Here is a 23209-nt window from a genome sequence, read left to right as displayed (position 1 = left end):
GCCTTTACTTGAGCTACTCTGCTTGCAGAAAACCTCAAGGGGGCAGGGCATTCAGCAGTGCTCCTTACAGCTGGTCCAAAGACAGTAGTGTGAGCACCTGCTTCTGGTGGGATAGGGGATGGTTTTCTGGCCTTGTCCCCTGAACCGCCTAGCCAAGGTGAGTTATAAAATGAAGGGAAATGAGTGCACAGTATTTACTGCAAGGCCAACTGAAACTGTATGGGGGTTTCTTGGAACAGAACAGTTAATTGGTTTTATTTACCTTACCTCTTCCAGTCTTCTCCATGCCATAACACATGGGGAAATGATATCACCAGGGGGCAAAATCCTGAGAGATGCACAGTCAACTTCAACTATCTTCAGGATTTGGTGCAAATAATTTATTTTAGAAATAGCCCAGTGCGCAGTTATCATAACTAATAAAATATCCTGAATTAGTTAAACCAATCACAACTGTAACAAAACTACTTGTTCCTTTATGTTTTACCCCAGTCAATTATAGCCACATCAGCTACAAAGCCTTGAAACTGTGCAGTGTGATTTGTGGGGCCCTGCATGACCTTGGGAGGATCCTACAAAACCATAAAAATTTTTTGCTCATGCAGCAAATTACATAACCTGTACAGGTCTGCCGTGTTTATCAGCTGACCGACGGCACACTATCTGGATCATTTAAAGCACTTTAGAGCAGCTTTTGTATCAAACTCGTGCTTCTCTCCACATGTTCTGCGTGATTTGTTTTCTAAATCCAGGAAATATTTGGGTGGGGGGAGGGGAGTCAATATTTTTGCCACTGGTGCCAATCTGGGCACTGATGTAAGCTATGGCACAGACCTGTGAATTTTTACGCATGGATGCCACCCTTATTTACCCACTGACTTCATTAGGACTATTTGGGAGAATGAGAGCTTTCAGATTCAAGCTTTTGTTTATTATTTTTCACCTATTTGTGGGAGAATCAGTCTAATGATAACCAAGCCACAGCTCCTATATAAAATTCAATTGTTCTACAGTCATCTTACCTTCCCATATACAAAGCAATACAAAGTAATTCCCATGGCCCATACATCAAGTGCCTGAAAGAAAGCAATTGCACTTAGTAAATTAGATCCATCAGCTAGATACATTTTAGATCAGCCAGCTATTTTCTCAAACATAAAAATAAACTCTTTTTCATTAGGAACCCAATTTTATAGATACCGAACAATGTAATTAGATAGATACATTGCTATATGCACACAAAGAAGTCTGCAAACCACCTACCACACTTTTACCGCTATTGGCCAGATTCTGCCAGCCTTAATCACATCCAGTAGTTTCTCACTGTACAAACAATCCCATTCATTTCAATCAGACTACTTGTGGAGGAAGACACTACTTAACATGAAGAAGCCTGGCAGAAATCTGACCTACACAAACAATAATGGATCAAAACCTGAAGTCTCACTCAGGCAAAACTCCCATTGGAGTCTACGGGAGTTTTTTCTTGAGTAAAACAGTTAGGACCTCAGGATTTGACTCAATAATAAAAGAAAAATTCTTCTTTATTTTACCTGGCCTGTGAACAGAGACACACTGATGAGGATGGTTTGGATACCACCCTTCTTTTCATGTTCCCCAGGTCTTAAAACTCAGACTAATTAGTGGTGATCGAAGACCTACCTTTCCACTAAAGCTTTTGCCAGAATCTGAAATCGCCTCTGGAGCCATGAAGGCTGGTGTACCGGCAGTACTGGAAAGCTGGGCGTCATTCCCTTCAAACTGATTACTGACTCCAAAATCAGCTATTTTGACATGCCCATCATCTCCCAAGAGCAGGTTGGAAGGCTTGATGTCCCGGTGAATGATCTTCTGATAGTGCACTGTAAACAGATGGGAACATGCTCTTCAGAAACTACCCAGTACATCTGGAAGAAACTACAATATAGAACAGCACCCTTCCATCTCCAACCAAATGCTAGCTAATGCCCAGGCCTATACATCAGACTTTAGAAAGCCAAGGGCTTCATCATACTTTCTAAAATAGTTGTTGACCCACTATGCTCACGAAAGCTCATGCTCAAATAAATTGGTTAGTCTCTAAGGTGCCACAAGTACTCCTATTGTTTTGTAGTGAGCCTTGTTCAACCCCCTTGGGGAGGTAAAAAATATTTTTCCCTTGCTGAGCTTAGTATTTCTGAAGCGTTCTCTTAAATTTTGGGTGGCCATAAAATCAACACGGGTGGTTGTATTTAAAATGACAGTAACCTTAATTTAAATGGTGTAAATTAGTCAAAGCATTTTTATTTATACATGTCATCCCTTATACCAGCACAGCCCTGGGACCAGTGATTGCCAGAGGGCTACTGTTCTGTGCATAAAAGGAGGACTTTAGTCCCCAGAGTAGGATGGTGAGTGGAACTGGAGGACAGTCACATTTCAAGAGGGACTGGGATTAGCAAGGGACCAGGAATACAAGCCAGGGCTGGGTTGCTGCTAGGTGAACAACAGAACCTCATCGAGTAACACTGGCCACTCTAGGATTAATAGAGCTGCTTTCTACAACTCTGCCTGCCTGTTGTGTCACTGGGGAGTAGAGGGTGCTGAGGCTCATGGGGGCTTCTGAAGCGTGCTGCGGGAGCCTGGGGCTGAGTGAGGGTGGTGAAACTCGTAAGTGGCTGGAGCAGCAGCCTGCAGAAACAGGGAGCCCAGGGCCCATATCAGGTCCTTCACCTTCTGCCACTGCTTCGACCTCACTACTGCAACTTCCTGGTGGCATGTGGCTGCCTGCTCAGCGGATGCCACTGCAGGCCCTAGTGTCCAAAAGGTGCAATTGCAGGCAAATGCCTACAGCCTTCCAGCAGCTCGGCCAGATGCATGGCATCTCAAACAAGACGCAGCATTCTGTGGTAGGACTGTCAAATGCGTGTCACCTGAGATGCAGCCAGGGCTGTCAATCTGGCACTTTTTGCCAGCACTGAACAAACGTTAAGGGAAAAATCAAATTGATAAAGGTAATTAACCGAAGAGAGTGGGCACAGCCCCAGAGATCTTAATACCCAGGGAGAGGGAGTTTTGCTGTTGAAGGAGGAAATAATTAGTCAAGGCTTGCAGACGGTGAAAAGCTTTACTCCATCTACTAACCCCAAATGAATCCACAGGACTGCTCATGTGAGTAAAGGTTTGTGAGATGCAGCCCATGGGTTCCATTTTTTAGATGTTTATCTCAAAATTGCAATTCTACGTGGCTAATCTACATAGCATTAGATCCCCACATAGAAAGAAACATGCCCACATGAGAAGACTGGAAGATTGAGGGGGCTAAGCTAGCATCCTTATGCCAAGGGGAACTGACACATCAGAAAAAAAACCAGTGAACATTTTCAGTTTGAAAGAGGCTGTTTTAAATGTGAGTGATAATCAGATTGTTGATTCCAGAACTCTGGAGAATACCACCATGATCTAGGTGTGTCATAAACAGGAACCTTTGAAAGAGACACAGAATGTTTTATTCTAAAAGAGAATAAAATGAAAGAAAAAAATATTCCAACCTTGAAAATAATGATCACTCATGTTCAGAAATGTGGACTTACAAGCTATTGTCATAGGAACCCTTTTATAGCAAAGTCATGTTTGAAACCGACTTCCATTCTGAAATGTTACAACAGGAAAGATTGCAATTATGATTAGGTTGAATGAATGAACTGCTTCCTGGGCAAGTGAGAATGGACTCTTAAGTCTTAACTGGTTTATAGCACTTCCCAAATATCAGATCCAGTTGAATTACATAAGGTTGAAAAGCTCATCATTGTAGATCACGAGGTCAAGAGATAGCCTTACAACAAATTCACTACTGGGTTTGCAGTTTATCCTGGAGGCAATACTGTTGTGGTAAGAAAAGGAATTTCTATGTCCTGGAGTAAAGGGGAAGAAGGAAATTATAAAAAGAAAACCAGATTTATTGTATAGCAATATCGTGACAGCAGTATTCAATTTAAACAAGAACTTTCAGAAAAGGTTATCTGAAATGTCGCTGTCATCTAAAGCAAAGTGTTATATAAGAACTTGAATAGCATACAATGATCTAAGTGGTTTCTTTGTATGATACTACGTGTTTACCCAGTACCATTGTGCATCTGTTTGAGTAGTGAACAGATTATTTTAGTAAGTATTCTTCTTTAAGAGCTAATCTAGATGCATATTGGACCAATTCCCAGACAAATGCTCACAGGATAGTGCTAAGAAACGTCAGTGGTCATTCTGTCCCAGATTTGCTGTTGCTGTGCAGTTATATCGTGATGTGAATCAGTTAACTCTGTGAGAGGCTGACTAGACAATCTGGGTAAACACAAAACACCCTATGACAACAGTAATTATTATCAGACATCTGCTGCATAGCAAACCTATTGATGAGCTGGACTTCGTTACCTAGGGAGGTGGTAGAATCTCCTTCCTTAGAAGTTTTTAAGGTCAGGCTTGACAAAACCCTGGCTGGGATGATTTAATTGGGGATTGGTCCTGCTTTGAGCAGGGGGTTGGACTAGATGACCTCCTGAGGTCCCTTCCAACCCTGATATTCTATGATTCTATGATTTCATTATGGTAATGCAAGAAACAAAATGAGACTGCAGTTTCCCTTCAGAAAATGATTAGCTTCCTTTCATGCAGGTGTGAAATATAAGGTTCTTAAAGAATAAAAGACTGCAGGGCTCAGATTCCCAACACATTTTTGTAAGAAAAATATAGGCCATGAAATATAGGTCATATTAATTCAGCTGTGGAATTAAAGCCTATGGAAATCGATAGAATTTTACACCAGGGGAGAATTTAGTCCAGGATTTTTATTCTTTCATCCGTAAAACAAAGTAAAACGTGATTCCAAGTCAAATAAATATTTATATTTCAAAATATATAACTTGCCTTTGTGAAATCTAATAAAAAGATAGTAAACACAAGCTCTTTGGTGTAGAAACTGTTGTTGATGATATGTTTGTACAGCACTCAGCACAATTAGGCCCTGATCTGGGTAGGCTCTGGGTGCAATCACAATATAAAATGTTAAATAATAAGTACTACAAATAAACACATAATAAATTGTACCTGGGATCAAGTTCACTAAACTACAGGACTCATAAGTGTACATGGTTCACAAGTCATTATGTTCAAGTATTGCAAATGAGTATTATTTATTTATTAGTATTATAGTAATAGATAGAGGACACAACTGGTATCAGAGTCCCATTGTGCCAGGCACTATACAAACATGGTGAGAGATAGTTCTTTCCTTGTAGAACTTACACACTTAGGAGCCTTAGTCAAAATTTGACTTACAATCTAAATAGAGAAGACACTGAAAGCAGGTGGGGAAACAAGCAGAAAGGTGAAGTGACTTGCCCATTGTCATTGGTCAATCCAGGGCTCCTGAGCACCAACCCAGGGTCATATTCACTGCCTCTCTAATAGTAGTAACCAGAGGCACCGACTTTGGGATTTTCCTGGGGGTGCTGGACCCCCGCTCTGGCCCAGGCCCCACCCCTGCACCTCCCCTTCCCTCAAGCCCCTTCCTGCCCCCACCACACCTCTTCCCATCCTCTCCCCTTGCCTCTTCCTGCCCTTGCTCCTCCCTCTTTCCCCCAGTGCCTCCTGCATGCCGCTGAACAGCTGATTGTGGTGGGTGGGAGGAGCTGGGAGGAGCTGATCGGCAGGTGGGAGGCCCTGGGGGGAGGGGAAGGAGCTGATCCATGGGGCTGCTGGTGGGGCTGCCAGTGGGTGCTGAATACCCACTGTTTTTTTCCCATGGGTGCTCCAGCCCTGGAGCACTCACGGAGTCAATGTCTATGGTAATAACAGCATAATACCAGTTAATTCAAAGATATTTAAACTACTCCCCCCATCTTCTCCCCTACACAACCTCCTGTTACATATGTAAAAGCCATACTGATGAGAAAAAGAAGTGAGAACCATTTCTAAATATTGCGGGCCAAATTCCCTGCTGATGTAAATGGGAGGAACTCTGTTCACTTCAGTTGTGTGTTGCTTATTTACAACAATGGATAATTTGGTGCTGAACTACTAGTCAGAAGAACACCCCCTCTAATTACTTATATTAAGTAATAAAATGACCTAGAGGGAGCCTACAATCAAAGAAATCTGTCCTCAGTTCTAGTGTGGGCCATGTATAGTTTTTCCATCCTGAAGAGTTTGCGACATTATTTCAAACACAGGGAGAGCTCTGCAAACCCATTTCGAGGTGGAGCTAGTTCTTCAAAGAAATCTCAATGGAGCAAACAGGAGAGCTGTTAGTCCCAGATGTCACATTATTGTGAAATATATTTGGTACATATGGTGCTGTGTAAGGAACAATAAAATATAGTTCCATATGGACTTGACTGTAGTCAGTGAAAACAACTCCCAGTGATTTCTGGTCTTATGAAAAGAATCAAGAACTATTTATCCATACAACATAAAGAAACACCAGATTTCAAATAATTTCCCAGCAAACCAGCTTTGGAAATTAGAGAATTCGAGATCTCTCATGAATGAAACAAAAGTGACTTGCTAATTCTAATTAGAAAGGGGACGAAGCTGCAAACTTTGGATTCAGGTCCGAAATTCTGTAAAGTACGGGAGCATTTAGCTTGGGCCATCTCCAGTTTTAATAGAGACCATAATAAAACTCTAAAACCGATTGGGATTGCTGACTCATGTGACTATATAGTGCAAACAAATTGGAGACAAATAATATGAGCCAACAGCCATCTACTGTATCAGCTGATTAGCTGAAAGCAAAACATAAGATACCTGTTTACTTAAAGTAATGAATACCAAAACAACCACTCGTGATGTAGGTGGTAACCATGCTGAAGACCAACCTAATTTCCCCAATACTTTCTCCCTACTGTTACTTACACCTTCTTGTCAACTGTCTGTAGTGGGCCACTCTCAATACCACTTCAAAAGTTATTTTTCCTCCCTTGGTATCCTGCTGTTAATTGATTTATCTCGTTAGACTGACCTCACACTTTGGTAAGGCACCCCCATCCTTTCATGTATTTACCTGCTCCTGTATTTTCCACTTCATGAATCTGATGAAGTGGGTTCTAGCCCACAAAAGCTTATGCCCAAATAAATTTGTTAGTCTATAAGGTGCCCCAAGGACTCCTCGTTGTTTTTGCTGATGCAGACTAACATGGCTACCACTCTGAAACCTGTAGTTTAGTTAATTACTCTGTAGCTCCATGCTGTGTTTTATAGGAAGGTCATCTGAAGAATGACCAAGGGACTTTTGTCCTTTAAAAGAGTGACTATTGCATGCATTGGAATCCTTAGGGATTAAACAGACTGCAGAGGGGGAGTTTTTTGGAACAGAAAATGACCCTGGATAACAGTTCTCTTGCGTATCATTTTGCTTGCAGCAAAACTTCAGCAAATTGGTGTGATTTGCATTTCCAGCACAAAAAATTGCTGCAGTGCCAGGGCTGTAGGCTGCTGCAATGACAGGAAACACTGGAGTTGTCTCCTCACAGTATGGAGAAATAAAGAGAAAGCTCAAGAGAAAAAGCTAAACATCCTGTCCCAGCTGCCCTGAAAACAAAGGGTTTATTAGCATGAACAACCTTCAGATAAGCTCCTGATTATCATATAGTGAGGACAATAGCACAAGCAGCATACATTTGTGCCACTGTTGGCTTCTGAAGACCCACAGACAGATCACAACAAGGGAGTTGATGATATTTATACACAGTAAAATTAAATTGCATAGTTTAGACTCGCACCATATTAACCCTTTATTTCATCAGTACAAAGTGCTCAGGATTAGGTTGTCTCCTGGATCCCTGTGAACACAAGTAATAGTGGTTGGAATTAAAGGCAATCATGTTAAGCCTACTATTCATTATCACCAGAAATGTCAGCCACAAGGTGAGGGAAATTAACAATACTAGCTTTTCTTGGTTCTAAGTATTAAAAACTATGAACTAAACATACATAACAACAAGACAGCAGAGATGCATGAACATATTGTATAGAAAGATGTACAGAACATACAAATCAACACTCATCAAAATAAACTTAACAAAAACAAATACTAGTTCTTATCTAAACCTGTTATAGGAAGTCCTTACCAGCACTCTCCCAGTCCCCCCAGAGACATATGTGAGGTGTCTAGCCAGGGAATCAGCAGGAGCCTCAACATTCACTCCATTTTTCTTGTAGGCAGCACTGGCAGGAAGTTACTTCAGCTTGTGACTGCACACTTTATAAAAGCTGTTCAGGGCATCTTGAGCTTGTCCTGAACATGCATTCCCCCACCCAGTAAGTCAGAGCACACTTTCAGGCCAGCACCTCTGCTCACGTTGGTATGAATAAATAATGATTTTCTCCCTAACAGATCCGACTGCTTGCTGTATACTGGTATGAACTGAGGCTGGTTTTCCAGGCTGATATGAAGCAGTTAACATTTCAGTGCTACGCTGCAAACTGATGTGGTTCACCTGGTCCAGCAGACAGGAATCCAATATTAACAGATCATCTTCAGCTACGGTAGAGACAAATGCTGTAATGAGACACTTGTTCTCTTATCTCAGCAGCTGAAGACATTGCTTAACTAGCCATAAACCAGTTAGTCTTTTCTCTGGACCATACCACGGCACTTGGCTTTGAGAAACCTTTTTGATTGATCTTTACCCTCAGTAGAGTGAGTAGAGCTGTAACCTGATCACATTCCTTCTACATATCCAAGATCCTGAGTGCAACAACCACTTTAGGTTTCAGAGGAACAGCCGTGTTAGTCTGTATTCGCAAAAAGAAAAGGAGTACTTGTGGCACCTTAGAGACTAACCAATTTATTTGAGCATGAGCTTTCGTAAATTGGTTAGTCTCTAAGGTGCCACAAGTACTCCTTTTCTTTTAACCACTTTAGGGAGTCTCAGAGACAGCCAAATAGTGCATTCACTGTTACTCCAGTATAAAGATAATAGGTCTGATCCTAAAGTAGTGTAAATCAATATAGATCAGGGCCAATGAGAACACAGTTTCCTGGTAAAAAAATCTCAGAGCAGATGATTTGTCAAAGACTTCAAACAAATGGTTTAAGCTGTTCATTTTGGCTGGAAATTGTTCAGCTCTTTAGTGCTGAGATTGGCTGCTCACTACAACAAGCTCCCTGCGTACAAGTTGCGCTGCTGTCTCAATGTTAACTGACGGACCTGATTTAAAAAATAAATCAATACTGCTTCATAATGAAAATGACAGGTTTCAGAGTAGCAGCCGTGTTAGTCTGTAGTCGCAAAAAGAAAAGGAGTACTTGTGGCACCTTAGAGACTAACCAATTTATTTGAGCATAAGCTTTCGTGAGCTACAGCTCACTTCATCGGATGCATACTGTGGAAAATACAGAAGATGTTCTTATACATACAAACCATGAAAAAATGGGTGTTTACCACTACAAAAGGTTTTCTCTCCCCCCACCCCACTCTCCTGCTGGTAATAGCTTATCTAAAGTGATCACTCTCCTTACACTGTGTATGATAATCAAGTTGGGCCATTTCCAGCACAAATCCAGGTTTTCTCCCCTCCCCCGCCCCCACAAACCCACTCTCCTGTTGGTAATAGCTTATCTAAAGTGATCACTCTCCTTACAATGACAGGTTTCAGAGTAACAGCCATGTTAGTCTGTATTCGCAAAAAGAAAAGGAGTACTTGTGGCCAACTTGTGGCCTAGAGACCAACCAATTCACCCGAGCACAAGCCCTCGTGAGCCACAGCTCACCTCATCGGATGCATACTGTAGATCTGATGAAGTGAGCTGTAGCCCACGAAAGCTCATGCCCAAATAAACTGGCTAGTCTCCAAGGTGCCACAAGTACTCCCTTTCTTTCTCCTTACAATGTGTATGATAATCAAGGTGGGCCATTTCCAGCACAAATCCAGGTTTTCTCCCCCCTCCCCCTTTTTGATTATCATACACATTGTAAGGAGAGTGATCACTTTAGATAAGCTATTACCAGCAGGAGAGTGGGGTGGGGGGAGAGAAAACCTTTTGTAGTGGTAAACACCCATTTTTTCATGGTTTGTATGTATAAGAACATCTGTATTTTCCACAGTATGCATCCGATGAAGTGAGCTGTAGCTCACGAAAGCTTATGCTCAAATAAATTGGTTAGTCTCTAAGGTGCCACAAGTCCTCCTTTTCTTATAATGAAAATGAAACATTGTCCGTATTACAGTTAGAGCCCCTGGGGGAAAATCTGGTTCTGGAGCTCTCAGGTAAATTCAGTTTTATTAGAGTCATCCTTCACTTCTGTGAGAAAGTAAGCAGCAATTCAGGCACCATTTGGATCTTAATAATAATTCTTATCCTTCTTATAGCATCTTCCATCCAGGAATCTCTAAACACCTTATAAACATCCATTAATTGAATTTCACAACAGCCCTTATGAGAGAGGCAAGTATTACTAACGGGGAAGCTGAGGCACAGAATTTTCAAGCATGTCTACTAATTTGGAGCTTGATCATCAGAGATGCTGAGTACCCACAACTCCAACTGAAATCAGTGCAGCTGAATGCTCAGTAACTCTGAAAATCAGGTCGTAGGTGTCTAAATGTGGGCCTCATAAAATTGAATCACCCAAACTTTTGCAAACTTGGCTTTCAATGTTTTTTTAAAACAATGCATTTTCACTTAATTGATGTTAGCAGTGAGGAAACATGGTTATGGATATATAGTACAAAACCGCTGAAAATCTAAGGCTACCATTCATTAGTATAAGAACATGAGGCCTGCCATATTGGATCAGACCAATGGTTCATCTATTGCAGTATACTCTTTCTGACAGTGGCTAGTATCAGCTGCTTCAAAGGAAGGTGCAAATAACCACGCAGCAGGCACTTATGGGACAACCTGCCCATATGGAAAGTTTTTCCTAACCCATATCAGTTCCAGGTTGGCTTACATCCCTCCAAAACTCTTGGTTTATTTGTTTCAACTTTGCCCTCCTCCACCTCCTTCACTGCCCACTCCACCAGCTCCTCAAGACAGATGTCTCTATGCTCCTGAATGATAGGCCTGAAAAGACACAAAGGGACTTTAATGCAGAAATGCTGGAAGGGTTTGGTGCTACATTTTGCTGTTCTTGACTCATATCAGCAAGAATCTGATCCTGCAAACATTCCAGACACAGAGTTCCCATTGAGAAAGGTCCAGGAGATCAGCAGGATGTCTGTGTTCTGAGGCCCTAATGAAGAAAAGCATCCATATTCAGGACAGCACTTAAGCATGTGTGTTAAAGTTAAGCAGATGCTTAAATACTTTTCTGAACTGGGGTCAGAGTGCTACTTCAATGACATCAAAATGAGAAACTCTCAAGAATCAAGTATCAGAGGGGTAGCCGTGTTAGTCTGGATCTGTAAAAACAGCAAAGAGTCCTGTGGCACCTTATAGACTAACAGACGTATTGGAGCATAAGCTTTCATGGGTGAATACTCACTTTGTAGGAAATATCACAAATACAATCCTTGCTGTCAATCCTCCTCAGACCTCTGTAGGTGCTCCAGCCAGATCAGCATCCAACAATACCCCATTCACTCTGTGTGCCACACTAGTGGGCCTATTCCCAAGGGAAATACAACTGTAAATTGCATTGTGCTGCACCATTATTGTAGAACGCTGAAAAAATTGTGTCACAGACCTATGGTGCTGCAGGGAAGCCTCTGTAGGTGGTACTCTTCCAATGAATGCACTGTGCTATGATGAGTGGGACTGGAAACCATAATAACATAAGAATGGCCATAGTGGGTCTGACCAATGGTCCATCTAGCCCACTATCCTGTCTTCTGGCAGAGGCTAACGCCAGATGCTTCAGAGGGAATATACAGAACAGGGCGATTATTGAGTGATCCAGCCCCAACATCTGGCAGTCACAGGCTTAGGGACACCCAGAGCATGGGGTTGCATCCCTGACCATTTTGGCTAATAGCCATTGATGGATCTATCCTCCATGAATTTACCTAATTCTTTTTTGAACCCAGTTATACTTTTAGCCTTCACAACATCCCTGGCAATGAGTTCCACGGGTTGACTGTGCGAAAAAGAGGGTCAGGTTTCAGAAGGAACCTAGTTTGGTGGTCAGACTGCTACTTGATAAACACAGGTTTCTCCCTTTGTGCATACTTAATCCAGATCTCTTTCCTACTACTCTGCCTGTCTTCTGCATTCCTTATTGCTAATGAAGCATGAAAAGAGCACATCAGTCTGTTCTGGTCCTTTTACAGAACCCATCACCATGCCATCTTTCAGGGGTGATAATACAGCACATTTCACAAACACTAAACTCACCTTTTAAATGAGAACCCCCTCTCCCCTCATTTCTAAACACATCCACTTTCAGACACTAAAACAGGCTGTGCTTGTCATTCAAAAGCAGACATTTGGGAATTGTTCATCTATACCAACCAGCAGCAAAACGCAGGAGGGGGGAAATGGGAGATTATTCACCATTGTCTTTTAAAACAGCTTCCTTCTCTGCTCTCCCTGCTGGAAATCCCAGGGCCTGAGCACCTCATTACTAACTCTCCAAAACGCCATTACAAAAAATTGCAACATATTAGCACATAATGCTATTTACTAAGGCTGGTGCTGAATTATATTTGATTAAAACAGAAGCCTGTTACTGTTCAAGGGCAAAAGCAATCCATATGGTGCTGCTGCAGAGTCTGTTTAGTATTACCCTCACATCAGCCCTGTAGTGGAGAAATGATTTAACACTCTACCAAGGAAGCTGCAGCAGCAACCGATAAAGCTTAAAATGAAAAGCTGTTCTTTGAAGCAAGGCTGCTATGCCAGTTTGCAGTGTTCCACAGACACCAAGGATGATCCAAAGGAAGTGGACATACCAGTAGGCTACGTTTAAGAGACAGCCTGCTTCCTGTGACCATTTACACCTTTTATATTTAGCCTAATGTTCAGTGCAGAGGATTGTAAATCAGGACTTCTGGGTTCCATTCACTAGTCGAACACCGAATTGCTTTATGACCTTGAGCAAGTCACCTGGGACAGAATTTCCAGGAGGGATTAGCCCCTGGACACACAGCGAGATTTTCAACAGAGGTCAGCACAGTGAGTGCATATTGGGTACTCAGCTTCTTTGAAAATATGGCCACAAAACTTCATAATGAGAACTTCTGGCAGCTGAGATCTTTGGAAACTTTGAATTCATAGAATAAGCAAAATCAGTTGTCACAGATTAGGCATAAGTGCCAGAATCTCCTACACTAAAACCAACATTTTACAGGCATTTAGCAAGGTCGGGGAAGAACATTTAATGAGAGGCGGGAGAAACAGGACGTAATAGATTTATTACAATACACACAAACACTGGCTATGTTTCAGAGTAACAGCCGTGTTAGTCTGTATTCGCAAAAAGAAAAGGAGTATTTGTGGCACCTTAGAGACTAACCAATTTATTTGAGCATAAGCTTTCGTGAGCTACAGCTCACTTCATCGGCTACAGCTCACTTCATCCACAGTATGCATCCGATGAAGTGAGCTGTAGCTCATGAAAGCTCATGCTCAAATAAATTGGTTAGTCTCTAAGGTGCCACAAGTACTGGCTATGTTCTTACTGTTTATATTTCAGCAGTGCCTACAGGCCCCAGTTGAAACCAGGGCCCCACTGTGTTAGGTGCTGTGTATACACATAGTAAAAGACAGTCCTTGCCCAGATGGGTCTTCAAATTAAACAGACAAGAAATGGGAGAAAAGGAGGATTATTTTCCTTATTTTACAGATGGGAACTGATTCCTAGAGAGATTAAGTGACGTAGAAAGGTCACATAGGGAGTCTGTGGTAGACCCAGGAACTGAACCCAAATCTCCTGAGTTCCATGGCAGTGTCTTCACCACAAGACCATCCTCCTTTCTCCATGTGCATTATGCGCTTACAGCCACATTTGCAAAAGCCCACACAACAGATGTTTCATGCAGAACATGCAGCTGCAAAATCCAAAACAAGACCATGGGTACACCAGGGCTTTTACTTGCCATGTCACCAGCGTTTGAATTTACCTGTCACTTGATAACAGTCCTGAGAATACTCTTAAAACAAATCCACTGCAATTGACTCTTCTGTTGATATATTTACTTAACTCCCCTTTTAAGATAAAGGGAATTATAGTCACATATTGATAGTACAGAAGAAAGATTACGTTTTATCTTGGAAAAGCCAGCTTTCGATCAGCACTGCAGGCATTTACATATTGTTCTGGGTTTAGTATATGGCGCAGCGCTCCAGAGGCTGGTGGGGGAGTTTACTGAGAATTGCTTTGTATGACTGTACTGCAGGAAAAGTACCTTCCCAATGATTTTAGCTGCACTTCATTTTCCTTTCCTGTTCCTCTTTCTGACCCACTGGTTCAACTAACAGATGACAGGGGTTCCCTTGAGCGGATAGTAGACCTGCCACATAGTAAGCAAAGCAGGTTTTCCTTAATACAATCAATAGAGAGACTTTACATTTCCTAGTGCAAAAGTGGCAGAAAGAATGGATTTTCTTCATTTCACTCACAGCAACTGCAGCTGTTCCAGCTTTTTGTGATCCAGATAAAACTAATATCATGCTTGCAGATGAAGTGCAAAGGGACAAATCCTGCAGTTCATCTTTACTATGGCATAACTCCCACTGCAGCCAATGGAACTTTAGCCTGTGTAAAGACTCCAGAGTCAGGCCCTTACAAAATGAAGCTAATTGACTCGAGTTCCTCAATTAAAACCGTAGAGTTTGGGCCCGATCTGGGTATCTGAACCCAACCTCACCCTAAAATTTTGAAGGGTTCAGGGGGGTCACATTTGAGGTTCTAGTTAAACCCATCTATAGTAAACACATACAGGCCAAAATCTCTAATTCTGTAGTGAGATGAGGAAGATGTTATATAAATTGCTATGGCATGCCAGTGTTTCTACTGGACCTTTTCTTACATAGAGTAAGAGGGAATGGTCTCCTTTCAATTTCATGCTAAGTAAAATTTACTCTTAAAATATTTTTAACTCTTACGATACTTAATAGTAACAAATACAATTACAAAAACATTTTACATCAATACAATCCTCCTAAAGTATGCCACAAACATTTACACTATATCCATTTGGTACCAGTGAAACACAGTCACTTCGGGGGGGCCGGGAAGGAGAGTAGGATGAGCGTAGCAATCAACCACTGCATTGTGTGGAGGACACTGGGTTAATTTCCATTCCACCCCCGACATAAAGTGAGGGGTGCAAGCTCTGGGAGGCAGTTTGGGTGCAGGAAAGGACTCCAGGCTGGGGCAGAGTGTTGGGGTGCAGGAGGGGGTATAGAGTACTGGCTCAGGGGGTGGGGTCAGGGCAGGGGCTTGGGGTACAGGAGGGGGTTCAGGGTGCTGGCTCCGGGACGGGGCTCAGGGCTGGGGTGCGGCCTGCTGCCGGGCAGCACTTACCTTCAGCGGCTCCCGGTCGGTGGTGCAGCGTGGCTGCTGCTGAGGCAGGCTCCCTGCCTACCATGGCCCCCCGCTGCTCTTGGAAGGAGCCAACGCGTCCCTGGGGCCCCTGGCGGCAGTGGTGGGGCATGTGGCTCCCCCCTCCCCCCCAGGGCTGCGCTGGCTGCTTCCGGGAGCAGCATGGGGCCAGGGTAGGCAGGGATCCTACCTTAGTGGCAGCCCCGCTGCACTACCAGAGATCGTGATCGACTGGGGGATCCTCTAGGATTGACCAGTTGATCGTGATCGACCGGTTGGTGACCACTGCCTTAAGGTATGATGCTTTCTACTCCAAATCCAAGGAGACTGAACAAACAATGACATCATTGTGAAAGCTTCATTCATTAAAGTAGGTCCCTGGAGAGTGAATCAGCATTCTGACTCACTAAGAATTTAGTTTAAATTATAATGTCTGTCTTGTGAGTGCAGTAATTGAATACACAGACACACACACGCAGACACGGCTGAATCCTGAAGTCCTAGGGCTTTGCCCGAATAAGGACTTCAGGAACATTCAGGCTTCAAAAGAGTACTTCAGCCAACTGTGTGCCTGCCAAACCCCATATTGATAAATGGATTGCTTGATGCAATTTTATATAACAAGCCTTTTCTCTCTCACCCTCACCTCAAACGTGCACATGCATGCATACACGCACACACACTTACATAGCTAATTTGGAAAGAGATGCAGTGTAGCCTCCACCTCCTTTTGTTAAACCAAATGTCAGCTCCCAGCAAGAGAGAGATTTCTCATTAAGAGATGTCAGCCTGACAGTTGTGGAAAAAACATGCTCCTTCTATTACTTACTTTACCTGGTGCTGGTTTCCACGGTTCACCTGCCAAAGCAAATCTGCAGGACATCCAATTCATCTTTATTCAGCAAACCAATGTAAAGCTTGGTTATTGACAAGAAAATTAGCATTAAGTTAACCTGGAAGAAACCTTACTAATTGTACTCAAGATGTCAAACCTCTAACCCACTGTACCTGAGATACAAAAAAAAAAAATACTCTAAGCAAATAAATGGGGTTTTCTTTTTACTCCAGCAAATCTGTAGATTTTTCATGTGTTGTTTTAAACATTTCCAACCATGTTTAGGGTGGAAGATGGTCTGACTCTGAAATGTTGTATCACTCCTATTTATAGGGATTCTGGGTTCTAGCACTGTTAGCCAATATTAAAGAAAAACAATGATTTGTTCTCTATATTTGGTAGGAAGTGTTGTCCAGGTATTAGGGCTGGGGAACAGGAGTCAGGACTTCTGTATTCTATTCCTAGCTCTGCTACTGACTCATTACATAAGTCAAGGTAACTTTTGGACAACTCAGTTTACCAGTTGCTTTCACTCAAGGGGTGTTGTGAAGCTTAAATAATATTTATTAAACTCTTTGAGTTGCTCAACTGAAATGCATTATCTAAGTGCACAATACATCATCATGGCTCTGTTTCAGAAAACACTTAAGTGCAGCACATGCTTAATTTTAAAAATGTGAACATCCCCATCTTTGTTCAGCAAAGCACTTGATGTTTAACTCCCATTGGCTTCAATGCTACTTAAGCACATGGTAGAGGGCTTTCCCTCCCAGTTCAGGAAATGACTTTACACTTGAGCGTGTGGATATGGCGCTTTCCTGAATAGGGCTGCTTTCTTTGATCGGGGCCCTGTTGAATAAGGATGGGATTACTTATGTGCTTAACGTTATGCATGTGTTTAAGAGATTGCTGAATTGGGAGCTACGTGTGTGTGCACAAACACACATGCATATGCACTCCCTGCCTAGAGTTTAGACAGGCGCAACTGGAATTATATTTAAATAAATGAAATTAATAAACACACTAAAAAAACAATGGTTTTTGGACATTTTTGTCACCCACTGTAATGTCACTCCTGCCCAGCTAATCTTGTGCCAATCACTGTCACACTGGCAAGGAAAGGTAAATGCTGATGGCTTGTACCATGGATTCAGGAAGGGCACTGTAACAGAATTTCATCTCATTTAGCATCAGACCCTGCCAATACCTCAGTTCTCTGAGGAAATGTCCCAGATTCTTGTGTATATGAGATACTCCAGAATCTAGTTTACTAAAACAACACAGATCAAGAAAACAAAAGCAGACACCTGGCAACCTCATGCTAGGTCATCCCTGTCTCAATCTGGGCACCCCACGCGCTCAGCACTTTGCTCTGCCTCTCCTAAGGGTTTTGCTCCTGCCTGTCACTGCACATAGCTCCAGCCAGGCCTTTGCCTCTGGCTGGTAGGGAAAACTTCTGCCCCGGTCTTCTCTAACTCTGTATCCCAGTAAGAATCTCCCTACAGGTGGCTCTCTCTCAATGGAGCAGGCTCCTTTCTGTAAGAAGCACCAACCCCTGGCTGCCATTGGGTGAAACATGGGCACCTGACCCAACCACTGGCAACAGGTAATTAGGCACAGGTGGGGCTAGCCCAACTCTCCTTATGGGGCCAGCCCACTCCGTGACAGGCACCAATAAGTAACTTAAGCCAATATTTCTACAGCATTACACGCATCCGATGAAGTGAGCTGTAGTTCACGAAAGCTTATGCTCAAATAAATTGGTTAGTCTCTAAGGTGCCACAAGTCCTCCTGTTCTTTTTGCGGATACAGACTAACACGGCCGCTACTCGGAAGCCTGTCATAGGCAGGCTTGTATTCAGTCATACAGTCATTTTCCATCTAAAACAAGATTCCTTACATGCAACATGCAGCATATTGTTCTTGATTAATACATTCCAGTTTGTGACGAGAATCCAGTTTTTAATATCTAATTTAATAAGACACAACTAGCAATGATGCAGTTACTGCTGTGAACATTGTGAGCTTAAAACAGCTGCATGGTGATTGAGTCTAGCAAATTACATAACAATTATCAAAAAGAAAAGGAGTACTTGTGGCACCTTAGAGACTAACCAATTTATTTGAGCATGAGCTTTCGTGAGCTACAGCTCACTTCATCGGATGCGTGTAATGCTGTAGAAATATTGGCTTAAGTTACTTATTGGTGCCTGTCACAGAGTGGGCTGGCCCCATAAGGAGAGTTGGGCTAGCCCCACCTGTGCCTAATTAAAGCTCATGCTCAAATAAATTGGTTAGTCTCTAAGGTGCCACAAGTCCTCCTTTTCTTTCTACGGATACAGACTAACATGGCTGCTACTCTGCAACCTTTTAGACTGTAACTACTTTGGGGCAGGAGCTGTCATTTACTATGTGCACACCCAGTGCCAAGCAAAACAGGCCCCTGATCTCTGTGGAGTGAACTAGGCACTATCAGAATATAAACTACAATTTTTTCTAACTCATAAACTCTACTGGCAAAATGGCCTTGGACCCTGCAGCCTTAACTCAAACTACAGTCCCAATGACTAAGTATTTCTTTCATTTCCATTCAGAGGCTGGTATGGTGCGTTTAGTTTCAGGTGGAAGACAGAGCTAATGTATTGCAGCATGTGATATGAATGTGGCCTTGTGAATGATCTTCCTTCATCTCAGCAAAGCCTGCTGTGCTCGTTAGGGACGAAGTGAGCTGTAGCTCACGAAAGCTTATGCTCAAATAAATTTGTTAGTCTCTAAGGTGCCACAAGTACTCCTCTTCTATTCACATTCCAGTTATCCTTTCAGATCCCGATCTTCTGTAAAAGAGCCAAGCAAAACCTAAAGCTTTGTTTAGCCTATGGGGAGAGCAGTAGACCTCCCTGTGTCTTTCTGAGATCCAATTAACTGAAGGCAGACAAGGCTCTAAGTACGTATTACAGGATAATACATTTCTTTTAGACTGACAAGGCTATGTCTTTGCTTTGTAAAAACATGGTCAGTGGACGTGCATTAGAAATTATTCCCTCTGGTTCAATAAGATGAACAGATTTTCCTAATGGTTGAAACAGTGGAAAATGTTGCATTTCAGACTATGGAAGCAAAACAGGTTAGGTTACATATCTAGAAGTCTCCCTACGGTCTGATCCTTCAACTCTCACTTACTACTCACAGTTTGTATTGGAAGGTATGATTCAATATGAGAGAGGGTAACACAACCTAGCCCATAGACAGCTTTACTAAAGTTGTCAATGAAGCTACTGACCTGAGTAAAGGCTGTAAGATGCGTCCTCTAGAGTGAAATCCTGGATAATCAGGATAATACCTACCCCAAGGTGAAACATTGACAACCACGGATGAAAAGTTTTATAAAACGTACAAAACTGTATTATTTATTATTATATCACTTACTAAAGAAGCGGGTCATTACACAAACTAAAATCTATTCCCCCATGCTAATTTCCCCCCTACTGTTACTCACACCAGCTTCTCAACTGTTGGAAATGGGCCATCCTGATTATCACTACAAAAGTTTTTTTTCTCCTGCTGATAACAGCCCACCTTAATTGATTAGTTTTGTTACAGCTGGTATATGGCAACCCCCATTGTTTCATGTTCTCTGTGCATATCTATCTTCCTACTGTATCTTCACTGCACGCATCCGATGAAGTGGATTTTAGCCCATGAAAGCTGATGCCCAAATAAATTTGTTAGTCTCTAAGGTGCCACAAGTTCTCCTCATTCTTCTTACAGCCATTACTATCAGTCTCATGGAAAGAAACTGCTGTTGGTATATGGCCTTATGGCCTTTGCACTGAAGTTAACAAGAGTTTTGCCACTGACTTCAATGGAGCCAGGATTTCATTCCTACTCTCTGAGGCCCAGATTCTCCAATTTATTTAGATGCCTAACTCCCACTGAAGTCAATATGAGTTAGATGCCTAAAACTCTTTGGTACAGCAGTGGCCAGAGAGACTGTTCAGTCGTTTTAATTCCAGTCACTGAAAAGGGACATCTAAGAGAGCCATTTGTATGTACAGTTCTAGCCCTTAAGAAAACTAAACTGCAGCTTGGTAACCTCAGCATCTGCAGTTTCTAGGTACTCCTCCAGTAAGTATTGGGAAATACAAGGGAATAGAAAGATACTGATGTAACTGTCCTGAGCTGATGGAAATCTGGCATGTTTTGAAGGGCCACCATTCCCTGTGACAGCACAGATAGAGCAAACTTCAGCAATATTTAAATAATAGGAAGTCTGGCTCTGTCAATGCTAAGAAAGGGAAGCCTTAAATGGAGAACCCCAGCCAGGAAGGAAGGAAGGAAGGAAGATATTTCCTCCTGCACTTAGATAATGAACTCCAGGTTGCAGATCACAAGGAAGTAAGGAGACCATCTGGTAGAGACTCAGATACCATGGTGATGAGTTTGGTGTAAAAACCCAACTGATAGCTTTTAGACAGAGCAAGCAAGCTCTGGAATGCTAGATCTCTGCTCAGTGCAGAAAAGGAAGTAGCATCAAGGAATCCATAAATGGATCTTTGATCCTGATTCCTGAGGGGCAGTGTGCATTGGTCTCAGTAAGAGCTAGACAGTCAAAGGCTGCTCTTATCCTACACAACTACTCACCACTCCCTTCCTCCCCCAACATTTCCTTACATGCGGGGTGGGGCAGCTGGCACAGGGGCTGTCTCCATTATCTTTATGCCAGCAGTGATATGCCAGTTCCCTTATGCCAGGGAAATTCCCTGATGACCATTTAAGGTTAAAATCTGGCCCTTTTGTAGTACTCAATCCTGGATCTTAGATAAGAATCTGGCCCCAAATACTTGGGAACCCATCTGCCAGGTTAGAGGGAGAAACACAATATTTGATTTATTAAATTAAATTGTGCAATAGCCCATTAAAAATATACAGATGCTGAATACTGAATGAGGATTCTGTGAAATACACAAGCCACCAGCTGTGATGGCAGGTGATGAGGTGGCATGTTCTCTGCATGTCACAGCCCTGAGTAATGATGAATCACTGAGATGCATTCCAAAGGGAGGAGACAAGGACAGAAGCCCTCCAGCAGCCACTTGCAAGCTCTTCCCCCACAGCTCAGCTGGAAGCAGCGCAAATTCACTTCAACCGAAGCTAATTGACTTTCTTAGCCTGTGTCTTTGCAAAGGCTGTTTCCTGGCTTCAGCCAAGCTTGGCGCAGCTGTAAGAATTAAAGTCTACAATTTTTATCCAAGAGAGTTAACAACAAAAAAAAAAAAAATTGCTAATCGTTTTCATAGTGCCACTTTAAAGAACAGCTGCCACTGAATAACTGTTATATGGCCCATACAAATCCAGGCTGAGACGGGTCATTGCCAATCTTGCAAACCCCTTCATATATGATTAGAGAGTATCCTTTTACTCCCCTGACAGTTCACAAGTGATGAAAAGGTTGGCTTCAAACAAGAATGTAGGTCAGTGCAATGCTCTGCAAAGGTGCAGCTGATCTTGGTACTCACAGTACTCTATGCCCATGACAATGTCCTTAAAGTAGAGCCGAGCCTGCTCTTCAGTGAATGGCTGGTCAGTTGGCACCTCCATGACAGGTCTGAAAGGAAAAAGGGAAAATTACCAAATGCCCAGTTAACGGGAAATAATATTCTTTATTTGAAGAAGGAGTGTGCTCTAGCAGTTAGAGCAGTCAGCTAGTAAACAGAGCTCTTGGGTTCTATTTCTGTCCATGACTCCGCATGATCCTGGGCAAGTCATTTCTGACCAGATTTACAGAAGTGCTCAGCAAACACAATGGGGGCCAGATTTTCAAAAGAGCTCAGCTCCCATTCAGGTACCTACATAAGTGCCAGATTTTTAAACGTACTCATCTTCCATCATCTCCCATTCTGACACTTAGGGGATAGATTTTCAAAAGACCCAGCATGCTGAGCTCTTTGGAAAATCTGGCCATTTACTTTGGTGTCTAAAAGGGAGCTGAGCTCTTTTGAAAATCTGACCCCTAGGATTTGATTTTCAGAGGACTGAGCACCCACAACTCCAGCTGAAGGCAATGGGAACTGGGAATACTCAGCACTTCTAAAATTCAGGCCCTAATTGTCTGTTTCCCCTTCTGTAAAATCAGGATAATACCTACCTCTCAAGGTGAAACATTGACAACCATGGATGAAAAGTGTTATAAAAAGTGCAAAATTGTTTTATTATTATATCACTTATTAAAGAAGCATGTCACAACCATTACTATCAATCTCACAGAAAGAAACTGATGGTGGTATATTACCTTATGGCCTTTACAAGCACCATACAGTTGGCACATGACTTGCATATCAAAAGTAGTCTTCCAATTCTGATTTGACATTCTGCGAGTTAGGATTTGCTCCTGAAGCAAAGGGCAATAAAACCAGCGTCGTTCAGGTTTAAATGAGACCAGACTAAGGGCTAAATATTTTTCCTTGTAGGGTTTGACATTAACATGAAAATATTTCTGATGTATCATTTTAGCTGCTCTTAAAACCCTGTTTTCCTGTGCAAGATGCAGTACAGGTCAGCCTGGGAAAATGTCTCAAGAGTCAGCAGTCGGATTGAAAGCTCCCTTTTCCCTACCCTGGTGGCCCCCTTTATGTCTTCATTGTTAATGGACGTGCAGAGTCTCGTAAGTGACCCTCCTCTCCCCCTGCCCCCAGCTGAGAGCCAAGTGTAAATGGCAATTAGGGCCTAGACTCTATGAGCTGTTTAGCACTTTCTGAGAGGTAAGGAGCACATTCAACTCTCAATGATGAAAATGGGAGGTGGGGGTGCTTAACATCTTGTAGGATTATGCCTGATTCTGCAAGGTATTTGGCACCAAGGCAGCAAAGCAGAATTTAAGCATGCGAGTATTCCCACTGACTTCAAGAGACTT

General features: G+C 42.5%; 1 protein-coding gene across 7 annotated transcripts in view; it reads right to left on the bottom strand.

Moving 5' to 3' along the window:
- The window catches only part of CAMKK1 (calcium/calmodulin dependent protein kinase kinase 1), a 203850-nt gene that overhangs the window by 39330 nt on the left and 141311 nt on the right, over positions 1-23209 (bottom strand). For all 7 annotated transcript variants that reach the window (XM_048824468.2, XM_048824472.2, XM_048824473.2 and 4 more), the window contains exons 9-11: positions 21816-21904; positions 1663-1862; positions 1023-1076 (exon numbers count right to left, since the gene is read on the bottom strand). In XM_048824468.2, coding sequence (XP_048680425.1) covers positions 1023-1076; positions 1663-1862; positions 21816-21904 — 343 coding nt within the window. The remainder of the gene's footprint in view (positions 1-1022; positions 1077-1662; positions 1863-21815; positions 21905-23209) is intronic.

This window comes from Caretta caretta, chromosome 17 (genome assembly GCF_965140235.1).
Source record: "Caretta caretta isolate rCarCar2 chromosome 17, rCarCar1.hap1, whole genome shotgun sequence".
Lineage (NCBI taxonomy): Eukaryota > Metazoa > Chordata > Testudines > Cheloniidae > Caretta > Caretta caretta.
This window is presented reverse-complemented; position numbering and strand designations above follow the sequence as displayed.